The 14,131-nt window shown below is 36.2% G+C and overlaps 1 protein-coding gene across 5 annotated transcripts in view; it reads right to left on the bottom strand.

The window, feature by feature from the left end:
- Positions 1 to 1,917: 1,917 nt before the first annotated feature.
- LOC143225373 (endochitinase-like) overlaps positions 1,918 to 14,131 on the bottom strand; it is a 34,640-nt gene continuing 22,426 nt past the window's right edge. For all 5 annotated transcript variants that reach the window (XM_076454649.1, XM_076454650.1, XM_076454651.1 and 2 more), the window contains 5 exons: positions 12,754 to 12,878; positions 9,020 to 9,149; positions 5,015 to 5,200; positions 4,328 to 4,453; positions 1,918 to 4,214 (listed from right to left, as the gene is read on the bottom strand). In XM_076454649.1, coding sequence (XP_076310764.1) covers positions 2,409 to 4,214; positions 4,328 to 4,453; positions 5,015 to 5,200; positions 9,020 to 9,149; positions 12,754 to 12,878 — 2,373 coding nt within the window. In that variant the 3' untranslated portion in view covers positions 1,918 to 2,408. The remainder of the gene's footprint in view (positions 4,215 to 4,327; positions 4,454 to 5,014; positions 5,201 to 9,019; positions 9,150 to 12,753; positions 12,879 to 14,131) is intronic.

Raw genomic sequence — 14,131 nt, 5'->3', positions numbered from 1 at the left:
TAACGTAGTACATGGAATAAGAAATGTAGCTATAATTTGTAAAGTAGGTTATGCATTTGTTTTAGCAAGCATAGCTTATTTAAGTGTGATTGTAGATCTTGTACTTAGAGTTCTGTTTAAATATATTTCAGTCAATTACACTCCTTTATCGTATTTTGTGAGTAAAAATTCCATTTCGCAGAGGTATAAAAACTATGATGTTTTATAAATAATTGTATATTTTTTACCTAGTTTGTTCTTATTCGATGAACTGTAATAAAGTATAAAATATTAAAATTATTTTCTGTAAGTTTTATAAAAAAAATATTTTAGGGTGCTTCTAACATCAGTTAAAATCGTCTGTGACTTCACTGGGGCCATGGCCCATACTTTGGGATATAGGGAATATAGCAAGTCGACAACACCAAACAGTTATAGTGCATTTATGACCTAAAACTGTGGATTGAGTCCAGGCATGATAACCACAAGGCTCTGGTTTGCCCAAAATTATGTATCTCTGGTAAAACCAGTGAGTGAAATTTAGTACTATTTATTAAAAATACAAACTTATAGTCCAGTTTGGACAGAGTGTAGTAACGATACAACAAGACTACTTTGTTATAACCAGTTAAAGCCAAGTATGAGCAGCTATTAAGGCAATGACTCTTAACCTTTTTCATCGTCTTACCCACTGAGACTCTCCAGGGTATTATCGTGACCTCTATAATAATTTCTGTAATGGTGAACTTTGCGTAAAGGTAGAATAAAACAAAACTATATAAAGGTTCTAATTTATTGAAAATGTTACAAATAAAAGACCTTGAGAAATGCTACATGTGCTAAACAAATGCAAAATCCATGGAATAACTGAACATCATATAAAACCTACTTATTCACTCAGTGTGAGGATTGATATATATAATGAGAAAATATACTAAATACGATGGAAACTTTGATATTTAAATTTTAAGTTAGATGTATTAATACTATATAGTTAAAAAATTTAGGCCATTTAAAACGTTGTAATATATGAAAATGTTTACTCAAAATTAGACAAGTGGTTGCGCAACAAGCATCTCGATGCGGTTCAACTGTCGCACTTCAGCGTGTTTCTCATTGGTGGGCAGTTACAGGAACTTGCCACAAAAATTAAAAATTGCTCCGTGGTTTCCCCAATAATTTTCAAACCTTCCGTGACCCTCGAGAAACTCCAAACGACCCCCCAGGGGTTGCGACCCGCAGGTTAAGAACCACTGTATTAAGGGCTAAAGAGGGTTTGGTGTTTGTTAAACTAAAGATGAATTTGAACAACACATGTCGACACTTTCGCTTCTACTCAAAGTGTAAGTTCATTCTAGGCCTGGTGATTAAGGGCACTCGACTCGCAATGTGGGTCGTGTGTTTGAATCTCATCACTAAATACGTTCACCTTATTAGCCTTGTGAGCGTTATAAAGTAACGGCCAACTCTATTATTAGTTGGTAAAGAGTTGATGTTGATTTTCTCTTAGTCTTCAATATCAGGCACGTTTAGAGCATATTGTCCTCTAGCAGTTTTGTGTGAAATTATTCTGATTTGCAAAGAGTCTCAAATAACATTCTAACTCAATTCATCTTGAGATTATTTCTAGTATTTATAGAACGGCCCACAGTAACTGCTCTAGACCTTATCACAACAATCTAGGCTTAATATTTTATACAATAAACTGTTGTAATGACAGTGATCTGTAACGAGCTTCTATTCTCCAAGTGTCATATAAGAATCGCATATCGTTACTAGAGTTTAATAGCAATACGGGAATAATAAAAGCGTCAAAGGTATGTTGGTTTTTATATTTTCTGATAAACACTTAAGAGCTTCTTATATGTTAACTACAAAATATCCTGATTTATGAACAACAGTTGTAATATGAATAAAGAATTGAGTGTAAAACTTCAGTTTCGAACGACAAAGTTTTAATATCATCACCAATTCATATACAGAGGAATACCTTATTTCTGGCGTATCGGTTGCTTTTATTCTAGAAAGAAAACTATTTGCTTGGAATTGTTGGTATAATAGTATGATACTGTAATTATGTTAAATTAGCTTATAGATATGTTCAAAGAAACGTCTAGGTCTTCAAAGAAACATTTTAAGGGGGTTCTTTTAGTGAACATTATCACAACACATTGTATTACCAGCTTCGTTACTGTATCGGCGCATTTCGGTATAAAAATCCCTTCCAGTGAACCAATGGCAAAAATAGTTATTTTATTGTATTCAATCGTGTCATATTAAATATTTAAAGGCTTACTTCAGCATATTTTACTGGGTTATTATATCAACAATTATAACATGCTAATAGAACGGTCTTAATGCAATAAAGACCATGACTTGTGGACAAAGGGAATTCCACTTGTTTGTTAAATTTGGGCCTCACGAGATTGTTAAACAGTAATATCACAGGTATCTGTGTTTCCATTCATACATCTACCCAAAGTTTCGTCGAAAATTTTTCCATCTGGACAATCGTAAAAGTAGCTTTGTAAATCTTCTTCGAGCACTGGAGCACACACGATGAATTGACTACAGTTTTTTGGATTTCGGTGGATACCTTGACGCATGCACTGCACGTTCGTACTTTCTGCTACGGTCACTCCAGGTCCTCGAGGTGCAGTTGTTGTAGTCCTTAAAGGCTGCAATCGACGACGTATGGCTCGCTGGACAGGTTTAAAGTCTTGCAACTCCTGATCCTTGGGCAAGGTCACCGAGCTGACCCTGGAAGAAACAGCATCTTCATTTTCTCTTGACCTTGTGCGTGTCCTTGCCCGAAATCGAGTTCGGAATCTTCGATGTCCACGTTTGCGGTTTTGGTTTCGCACTTGAGCCTTTTTATTCTCATGCGGTGTTGTAGTGGGAGTTGGATTTGATCGGCGTGGGGTGTTGTACTGAAAAAATGGATTATCAGGTAAAGTATGTGTAAATTGACTCGCAGTAGGTTCAACTTCAGGAGGAGGTTCTGTGGATGTTTGAACTTTAGGTCTTTCTAGGTTTTTGTAGCTAAACAATGAGTCTACCTCTCTTCTTTCTTCTGGATCAAATGAAGCCTGTGGCCTGTCTGGGTCCTGATAGGTCAGAAAGGGATGACTTTCTTTTTGTGTTTTGTTAGATTTGCTTGGAGCCTGTAGTCTGTTTGGTTCCACGTACTGAAAGAGCTTTTCACTATTTGTTTCAGCTTCAAACTGTGGTCTTCGCGGAACTTGGTTGGTCAATTGACCAGGTGATGGACTGCTGGAGTCTCCTGGTGATAATGTAGCAGGTAAATATTGAGAGGGACGTATGGGTCGTCGGTAACGTGGAACTTTTAATGTTGGAGAGCTCTCTGTTGATGTTGGTGATGTTGTGCTAGTTATGATTTTCGTTACAGACTGAACTTTGGAGAACTGGGGAGTTGTATAGCCTGGAAGGGTTTCAGATGTTGGAGCCAATGTCTCCAAAACAACAGTACTAATCTCCTCAGTTGTCTGTTCTGTTTTCAACAGTGACTGAAGCAGCCGGACCAATTCAGCTAAGTTATGAGTGGTCGGGGCCTGAGTTTGTGGGACTTCTGTTGTAGTAGGAGAAGAACTTGTCGTGGTTTTACGGAAATTAAGGCGTGGACGTTTGAAGCGGAATGGTCGTCTGGTTGGTCGAGAAGGTCTGGAGGTTGTTGGTTTGGGACCTGACTTTTCCTCACAGTGCACATTCTGACGATAATCACAAGAATCTCTGAGTGGATTAAAGTACAAGCCAGCAGGACAAGTGAAGGTATGAGGAACAATACCTAGTTCAGCAGGTCCACTGTCCAGACACCAGTAGTACTTCTTGCAGTTTCTAGGGTTCCTAAAGAAACCCTCATCTGTGCATATGAAATCACCACCTGGATCAGGGGTCGTTGGAGGCTTTGGAGTTTGAAGAAGGTACTCGGGATCTTCGATGGTGGTTCTGACAGATCCTCCCAGACTGTTGTAAGAAGAAAGACGCCTGCCATTTTTGTGGTATGATCTACTGTCCAGTGAAAGTTGCTGCTTGATTTCATCTAGTACTGTCTGGACGACAGATTTAATTGGAAGTTCTTCATTTTCAGTGAGCAAAGCATTACGTAATGCTGTTACTAAAGGGCTTTTTTCTTTCCCACAAAAACCTCGAAAATCATCATCAGTTAATGCCCATACCATAGCGCCCCCTAAACCTTGTTCTCTGATGTAGTTTGCCTATTTATAAATAAACAAATACAAACCAGTTCAATATCTAATAATTTTCAAGTAAGTAAAATTCAAGGTATAAAACATGTTTGAAAAGCAGTAAGTTAAATAAGAATACATACTTTCTTGGTTATTATCACTTCGTCATCAAATCCAACCCACTGGTCGCCTTTGAAACAGAAGGGTCCAAAAATATCTGAGTAGGGGCGTCTTACTTGCCAGTCCTTTTCAAGAATATTCTGACAGATCTAAAGAAAAACATCTTTCTGAAGCTAGTAACAACGATAAGACGTGTAGTGATTGATGTGAGAAGAAAGAACTAATTAGTCATTAGAACCACCTTGCAATACAGTAAAATATAACAAAATCTTTGTAATATTCCACGGTCTGCTAGTATAGAAGCAACTAAAAATTATCTAAACTGCAGATTTTTAGCTTTGACATAACTAATATATATGATTAAAAATAAAGCTGTAACTAAACAGAGGCCATCAATTTTAAAACTTTCATGAGTTAGGTTCACGAACGGTCTATCTATTTACAAAATTAGTTTGAACATGGTTTTGATATTTATAGTCTCAAAATGTATAGAGTACTGCAAACAATCCCAATAGTTTTATTTATAGCACAAAGTATCACATAAATGAAACCAGGTGGTAGGGTCACTATGTAAAAAAATCCAGCCAGTGCAAAAGTTTTATCGGATGACAGAAACCTAATGGTAAAGGAAAACTGAGATAACTGCCATAAATAAACGGATGGCTGGGTTGGCTTTCAATAGTAAGTACAAGGATATAGCACTAAAATACCTCATGATAAGCCAAATATCCCTTTTCCCTGGTAGATGGACCTTCTTCACCAGGTCCATCTGCAGGAGCATTGATCTCGTTGTCATCAGGGTCCAGTAGCGTAAAAGATCGTCCATAAGTAGGAATTCCTACTATTAATTTGTGCTTAGGAGCTCCTAGTTCCAGGTAGTAATTTATAGTCCAATTCTGAATGAAACAATCGAGAGATACAGTTTTCAATAAAATACAAAATACGTAACTATTGTTACAAAGTACAAACTTTCAACTTTTATTACACGGTTTGTTGCTGAAAAAATAAGAAGGAAGCATTATCAATAATCTATATGTCACAAGTTCAGCATCTACATTCACGTTGGTTTAAAATATAAACACCAAATATATGTAATTGTTTTACATGTACGATGATGAAAACACCTTACTGAAAGTAGTTTTTATTACTTGTATTAAAAACATAGAAACAAGCTATAATAAAAACATCGCATGACGTCAGGTCTGGTGACACAAATAAGTGTACAGTTTCGTCTCTTGCCAGAGGGCCTATGCTAATTTGGGGTTTATTTTTCATTTTATGGTGAGTCAGTAACTTCTAAAAGAACATATCGTTTACTATACAAATACAAACTCTGTGAAGAAGACCAAACAGTTACCCAGTTACGGTCATCGTAATGTGCTAATGCTCATACAAGCCAATAAGAGAAGTAAGGGGTAATACAGTTATAATTAAGGTATAAGGTATATTGTAATTTAAAAGTTACATGAAGGAAACTGCAGGATTTAACGATAACGTTACGATCAAAAGATTTGATAAGACAGACCTAGAAATCCTATAAAATTCGAAAAGATTTGTAGTATATAAGCCGTAAAGTGGCTGTTTGTTCTTGTAATTATTAATTATAGTATTCATACTTTATTGGAGAAAAATTTTAGAAAAACTGAACACTGTCTAAAAAAAAAGGATCTTTTAAGGGAAATTACTGCACAAAAAAGTGTTCGGATTGTGTTGATATATACTGTGATGTTTTTATCTGTTAAAAGTGGTACCCTTTATTGAGAAATAGCATTTTTAACAATTCCTTTTTTGTTCACTACTATATTTACAAATTACGTCAGTAAAGATATAATCAAACCCTTACGTACAATCCTAGTAAAAGTCTTATTCTTTTTGGGAGGAGAATCCTTTAATTTAAAATTGTATTTTGTGATAAAGAAATGATTGTTGCTCATACTATAATTAGTTTTCTAATTGTCTTTATCTTAAATACCCTGCCTCCCAGTGATAGAGGTAACCTATGGTGTAGCTTTGTGCTTAACTACAAACAAACTTTAATATCTAAAGTGTGAAATATTTTCAATAGATTTTTATTTATGGAGCCAATCAATAGATGACATCATCAGTGATGACGAGAAAACCCACTTGTAGAGAAAAATATACTCTTCAAAAAAAGAAACGCAAAAGGGATATTTTTGTTATTTTAAAGAGAAATATATGTAATAACGTTACAAGCTCAGAGTATGTGATGTTACACGTGTTAAGGCACTGATTGTCAGACCAAAATGACAATAAAAGTTGTGCACTTTGAAAACGGAGGAAAACATCGGATTTTTCGCCAAAACGCATTCGTGTCCAATAAATGTGTTTGAAAAATCTGCATGTTCTGCAAGTGCAACATGTGCAAAATCCCTATAAAAGAGACGGGTTTTCGGTTTCCATAGCTCAGTGTTAAGCCACCGACACGCAATACAGTTACGCCAAGTCTGACTGAAGCACAACGCAACAACGCCATTGGTCGCTTGAAAGCAGGCGAATCTCGATCAGATGTTGCCAGAGCTGTGAATGTCCACCCAAGTACCATCACAAGGCTATGGAATCGACACTAACAACATGGATCAACTCGTGACCGTCCACGATCTGGCAGACCTCGTGTGACCACGCCCGCACAAGATCGCTACATCCGGTTACGTCACCTTCGGGATAGGACCACCACTGCGACGTCTACTGCCTCAACCATGCCAGGGCTGCGTAGGATTTCCGATTAGACCGTACGCAACCGTCGACGAGATTCTTAGGCCCCATGTGCAATCCATCATGGTGAACGTCAACGACGTTTTTCAACATGACAACGCCCGTCCTCACACAACCGACTCACCACTGTCTTCTTGAGACACCACAACATCAACGTTCTTCACTGGCCCTCCAGATCACCATATTTAAACCCCATCGAACATCTTTGGGGCGAGTTGGAACGACGTCTGCGACGGCGACAACCTCAACCGCACACTCTACCTCAGCTTGCAGCAGCTTTGCAGGCTGAGTGGACAGCCATTCCACAGGATGTGATTCGTCATCTCATCGCTACCATGGGCAGGAGATGCCAAGCAGTTATTGATGCTCACGGGGGGCATACTCGTTATTGACGTTGAGTTACGTTAAACTTCAACTAGTGAGCGTGGACTTCGCCTTTGCAGACTTTAGATGTTCAGCAGTGAATGTGCAAAGTTTCACACATGTCATACAGAACTACCCGGAATAAACTGGTCTCAAATTTTGCCTTTTGCGTTTCTTTTTTTGAAGAGTACATATAAGTAAAAACAGCTGGTTTGGGTTGAGAAATTTTTTTTATGTAGAGGGGCGAACAACGTTTCGACCTTTTTCGGTCATCGTCAACATATTATATTTATTATTTCAAACATATACATACAGCTACATATATACACGCTGCGTTAATTATAGCGATACAAGGTTCCGTGAAATTGTTTGCTTTAAATTTCACACAAAGCCATACGAGGGCTATCAGCGCTAGCCGTCCTTACTTTAAGAGTGTAGGACTAGTGGAAAAGCAGCTAATCATCCTCATCCAATGCCTGATCTTGGGCTAATTTTTTACTAACGAATAGGGGATTAACACATTATAACGCTCCCACGGCTACAGAGGCGAGATGCTTAGTGGAATGTGAATTAGAACCTGCGAATCTCAGATTGTGAATCGAGTACCTTATCCATATGGCTATGCCAACTTTAAAGGATTGAGAATATATAATTAAGAAAGTGTTGAGTTATTTGAATAAAAAGCGTTATTTCTTTCTGATAGAATGAAATAGTTGGTGTATTTGAATTTAAGTTTATACCACATTTATTGAGTTACTTTATATAAGCTGATTTTACTTAAATTCTAATATTGTTAGAAAGGCTTGAACACCATTTGTAACGTAGACTTACGAGAACATACGACAGTATGCAAGTGTTCAAGCTTGTAGAAACGTTAAATTAGGAAGTAAGCTCAATTATAATTGTTTGTTTACTAGATATTGATTTATTTTCACCAAATAGTTTAATAGAAACTGACACCAAAAGAACAACGCTACAAGAATATTATAGCTGCTGTATACTAATTATAAGTTTGTGGTTATTAGTTATTATACTGAAGTATGATTATGCAATGTGTTTTGTGTTATGAGTGGCCGCGGTTGACCCATTACTAATAGGACTACCTGAAGGGTCAGAGCTCTAAATAAAAATAGTTATAGTAAATATTTATTATGTTTCCATACTGTATACTCAGATTTTAATGATATGCAAACCCACCAAGTTTCTAATGGTAAACTTGAAACCCCTCCTCGACAGCCTTCAGTTAAATTACTTGTTTCATTGATATGAGGACCAGATCTTTCCAGTAACCAACATTCAGTAATAAACCTCTTCTGAAAGTATAAGTACTACGTTTAGTATGACCTGAATATATGTTATTTGTACTACTACTTGCACTTTTTTAATCGAACTGCCAGAAAAAAAAATAACAGAACACGATAAAAACTTCTAGTTAGAACATCCTAAAGAACTGCTGCTGACTTCTGGTGAGTACCAGCAGCAGTTCAATTATAACAGTAACACTACCCCAATAATTTGTACTTACCAGGATTAACGTGTTTCGTTCATCCCACCGACCAACACTGGGAGGTTTATATATTGGATCTTGATGGCCGACTACACGAGTAATTTGTACTTACCACGTTCAGTCTGTTTCGTTCATCCCACCGACCAACATTGGGAGGTTTATATAAATGAGCGTGATGGTCGACTATTGCTTCGTAAGCTGTATGGTAATCGTAGGATAACACATTCATGAAGTCCACGCACCTGTCACAGAAATATGTCATATCGTAAAATTTGTTCAGATAGGTTATTGAATAGAAGTAAAGAAAACTCTTCAAAACAATTATCTTTATAAAAGAGAGAAAGATCTTTCATATTCATCATAACCTTAAGTAAATACAGTATTGGATTAAGTCCATGGATTTGGACATAATTTTTAAAAGCTGGAAGTATCAGTGAGCTTAAAGCCATGAGAAGACAGACAATATCACTTTTATGTTTATTTGATTATGTTCGGAAGGTTAAACAGAAATATTATATTGTGATAGCAACATGTTTCAAGTCAGGGTAACTCTCATGTTCTATATGTTCCTTTTATTATCTCTCGTGGTTTATGAGAACAAAATGTTCTTTATGCTCACTAAAGTGTTCCAAAGCCGCGTCTCAGTGCATATAATAAATAGTTTGGTAATATAAAACCAGTATTTTAACTAAACGTTTAAGAATTGCTTCGTAGGTGGCTTCTTTCTATTCTACAATTTCACTGTGTGCTCAGTCTATCAGATTGTTTGGTTTATATCGGTACGTTTAAAACCAACAATTTCAACAGATGTGTTTCTTTGTTTTCTGAATTTCCCGCAGAGCTACTCGAGGGCTATCTGCGCTAGCCGTTCCTAATTTAGCAGTGTAAGACCGCTCCCAACTCTTGGGCTACTCTTTTACCAACGAATAGTGGGATTGACCGTTCACCACAGCTTTCAGAGTACCAGTTTAGTAAAATGTATGCAAAAATAACATGTTAACAGAGATAAATCGCTGTATCACGCATGATGTTGATAGGGCTAAGTGCCTCTCACCATAAAATTTCTACGATCTATCTCTGTTAACATGTTATTTTTGTATACATTTTTTACTAAACTGTTACTCTGAAAAATGTGGTGATAATTCGTGATGACAAGAAACCCACTTGAACTAAAATGTATTCTTAAGACAGCTGGTATCGGACGGTAAAATGTGCCTGCCAATGGTCAGTTACAAACTCTCTTCGTTAACCTGAAGATGACCTGAGAAAATCGAAACGTTGTTCTGTACTTTATTTTAATTAAAACTCAAATACCTATACCAGCCGTCTTGAGAATACATGTAATGACAACTGAATTTTGTATTATTTGCACTTTCTTAAAATTTGATTTTGCAACATTTAATCATGTTGAGATACATATTCTAATACTGGTCTGATATACTCTTTATTAATTTTAATAACGTTTCTGTGAATGTTCCTGTGTTTTTCCTGTTAATCGTTTGAGATAATTGCTTGTTGACACACTTTTCTTTTCATAACGCCCGGCATGGCCAAGCGTGTTAAGGCGTGCGACTCGAAATATGAGGGTCACGGGTTCGCATCCCGGTCGCGCCAAACACGCTCGTCCTCCCAGTCGTGGGGGCGTTATAATGTGACAGTCAATCCAACTATTCGTTGATAAAAGAGTAGCCCAAGAGTTGGCGGTGGGAGGTGATGACTAGCCGCTTTCCCTCTAGTCTTACACTACTAAATTAGGGACGGCTAGCACAGATAGCCCTCAGTAGCTTTGTGCGAAAATCAAAACAAACAAACAAACTTTCCATAATTTTGACTATGATTTTTTCCCAAGTTACTTTTGAATCATAAGTTAGGCCTAAATGTTTTCTGGTGAACTGGTATCGAGAAGAGCTCCGGTCACGTATGATTTAAGAATATTTTTACGTAATTTAAGTAATTTTACGAATAATATTAATTTTATTTTTGATATATTAATTTCAATTCTATATTCCTGACAGTATTCAACTATTTGATTTAAAACTGGTTTTAAATTGTTTGATGTTGTTGAAAGTGTGTTTTAACTTTTCCTGATGGACACATCATAAGGAAACTGAAGTTGAACTACAATTACCATCATTTAATGGCCTGTCGCTAACATTTATAATATATGATAATCTAACTACCCTTACATTCTAATAGGTGCCCTTAACATTTACTCTACATTTTCTTTGTGAAGAAAGTTAGATAACCAACGAATAACTCCTTTTGGTAATTCCATTTCTTTTCATTTGAATCTTAAACAGTTATGCCATACAATGTCAAACGTTTTTTCGTTATCGAGAAAGCAAACAACCATGCATTTCTTGTAGTTAAAGCTATTTATTGTGGTTTCAGTAAGCCTAACTAAATGATCAGTTGTTTGCCGAAATTTTCAGAAACGATTTAGAACTTGATGTAATTTTGATGTGATATCTAGGAAAGTTGAGATCCTGTTGCTAATTGCTTGCTCTAAAATTTTGCCTGAACAACTAGTTAAACTGACTGGTCTGTAGTTTTCCAAGTTATCCGTTGGTTTCCCTTCCTCCAGTAACATAAGTACGTTTGCTTACTTCTAAGAAGCAGGAATCTATACTGAATTTAACAATATTATTTGTATTTTATCTCTTCTTGACACGTCAAGACCTACGCCATGATCAGCGTATTAGTCCTAGATGTTGAAAAGTGGAAGATCGTACCTGGCTAGCAGAGATCCACAAAACAGTTACAGTTAAATTGTTATCATTATTGCAACAGTTGTACTTTAAATACGGGATTTCTAGAGAAATACAAACGAATTCTAAACACAAACAGCGAAATCTTATAAATCCACGTACTTGTCTTAGGCCTAACGTTAATTAAGCCTTTATTAAGATCGGTCTTAATAAATTGGAATACCAAACTTTACTGTACTTATATAAACTTGTACTGATATTCTACGACCTAACGTTATACCTTATTAAAAAAGTTGTAAGCTTTAAATATGCTGTAAAAATATTTACTGAAGTATATTTAAATCCGTTGAAATGAAGTGCGCGTGTACATTTTGAGGACAGTCTGAACAGACAGAAACTTGAGTGTTATTATAATAAATGGGATTCTGCACAAAGAATTTACAGGGCTGTCACAAAATACGTATTATCTTATTTTTAACTGGTGAGACAGCTACAAAAACCTGCTGGTTGAAAGAATGCATAACAATATTTGTGGGAAAGGTAATAAAAATGACCAAAAGTGGCCCCAAGATGTCCTTGAATCTGTAACAGATTATCACGTGATACTCGTAGAGTCTATAGTTTGATAGGTTCCTCATCCACTCACACAGAAAATAATATTTAATATGGTTCGTACTGTTGTTCTGTCGTGTCTTACGTTGTCTGTACTTTGTTTTTTGAAATAGACGGAAAGCACATATAACGCCCCCACGGCTGAAAGGGCGAGCATGTTTATTGTGATGGGGATTCGAATCCGCGACCCTCAGATTACGAGTGGAGTGTCTTAACCACCTGGCCATGTGGGGCCTGGAAGGTAACTAACTACCATTAAAAACATTTTCCTGGGGACAAATCACAGACAGCATTTGCATGGCATATTTTTTTTTCTCACAAAACAATTATGTTTGTAAACATATTGTTTTCTCGCAAAATAATAATGTCTGTAAACATTCTCACAATATGCACTTTGAACACTATTCCAACCCACTTTCTATAACATTCAGAACAATTGATGAAATACAACCTTTATAAATAAAAGTCTTATTTTGTAATAAATTTAGAATAATAATAGTAATACAAACAATACTCTAATGCCTACTTAGAAATTTCTGGAACATCGTAGCCGTTATCAATGTAGTCCTTCCCGGCAGGCACTGCCACTGAAAGTATCAACCTCTCCTTCCTGCGTGAATCTCCTTCCTGATCAAACGCCTCTCGCAGCTCCTGTAAAAACGATCACCCATGTAAGTTTGACTGTGTGGGTATTTGGGTATTGATGTTGTTAAATACCCAGGAGGGTCAGGTACATTTGACCTCTTCCTCCCTCCCGTACGATAATAGCGTCTGTCTTTAGGGTTTTTTTTTTTTTAAGCTTTGGCCCAGAGTAAAAGTATAACATCATACTCAGGTCCATTTCAGGGCTCAGTCCATGCATGGACGAACAAGAAGTTTTTTTTGTTTTTTTTTCTTCATTTTTTTTTCCATATATAATTTTTTTTTTGTATTTTCATATATATATATTTTTTTTTGTATTTTTCTCCTTTTTCTCGATTGAGAGAATGCTACTACTACTTGTAGTAACTCACACACATAGAAAGTAATAATTATTATTATTCAATACTTGAATAATTAAAAAAATAATAATAAAAAAATTTATAAAAATAGAAAGAAACAAGGACTAAGTGTCTAGTGCATAGTGGCCAGCTTGTGTTACATTTCTTAAATATATGTTAAAAGGGGAGAGGTATTTAGGACCATTTACTTCATGTACGTGATATCTGTCGAGATCACACATTAAGTCATTTTTATGCCAATTCTTATTTAAATATTTTAGAGAATTATGCAAGAGTCTTTCAGCTATTGTATCTATGTTTGCATACTTGTGCATGAATGTGGTTGAGGTGCTACGTGGTACTTCATATGCTGAAGTTAGTACAGAATTTTGTATACGTTGAAGTTTCTGTACATGTGTGGGTGCTATGTTAATCCAGGCAGGTGATGCATATTCTATTGTTGGTCTAATGTACGTTTTGTAGATTTTAAGTATGTTGTCTGGTGATGTTCCTTGGATTTTACCTGAAAGACTTCTTGCATAGTTTGCTCTTTTCCAGATTCGTATCAGTACATTTTTAATATGTGGTAGCCACGTTAATTTTGAGTCATAGGTTAGACCTAGAAATTTAGCAGAAGTAGCAGTCAGTAAAAGTAATCCATTCATATAGAGTTTTGGTGGATCTTTTTTCAGCTTATTCAGTCTGCTGAATATTATGACTTGGGTTTTTGGAATATTAATTTTGATTCTGTATTTCTGGCAGTGTTCTTCGATGTTATTTAGGACTGGTTGTAGGTTCGTTGCTGCTATTGACGGAGTGGGGGCACTTTTCCAGACTGCTACATCGTCAGCGAACTGTGATGCATAACCTAAATTTAGGTTCGACAGAGGCATATTACTCACGTACATGATAAATAATATAGGG

Source organism: Tachypleus tridentatus, chromosome 9 (assembly GCF_004210375.1).
Source record: "Tachypleus tridentatus isolate NWPU-2018 chromosome 9, ASM421037v1, whole genome shotgun sequence".
In the NCBI taxonomy this organism is placed as follows: Eukaryota; Metazoa; Arthropoda; class Merostomata; order Xiphosura; family Limulidae; genus Tachypleus; species Tachypleus tridentatus.
This window is presented reverse-complemented; position numbering and strand designations above follow the sequence as displayed.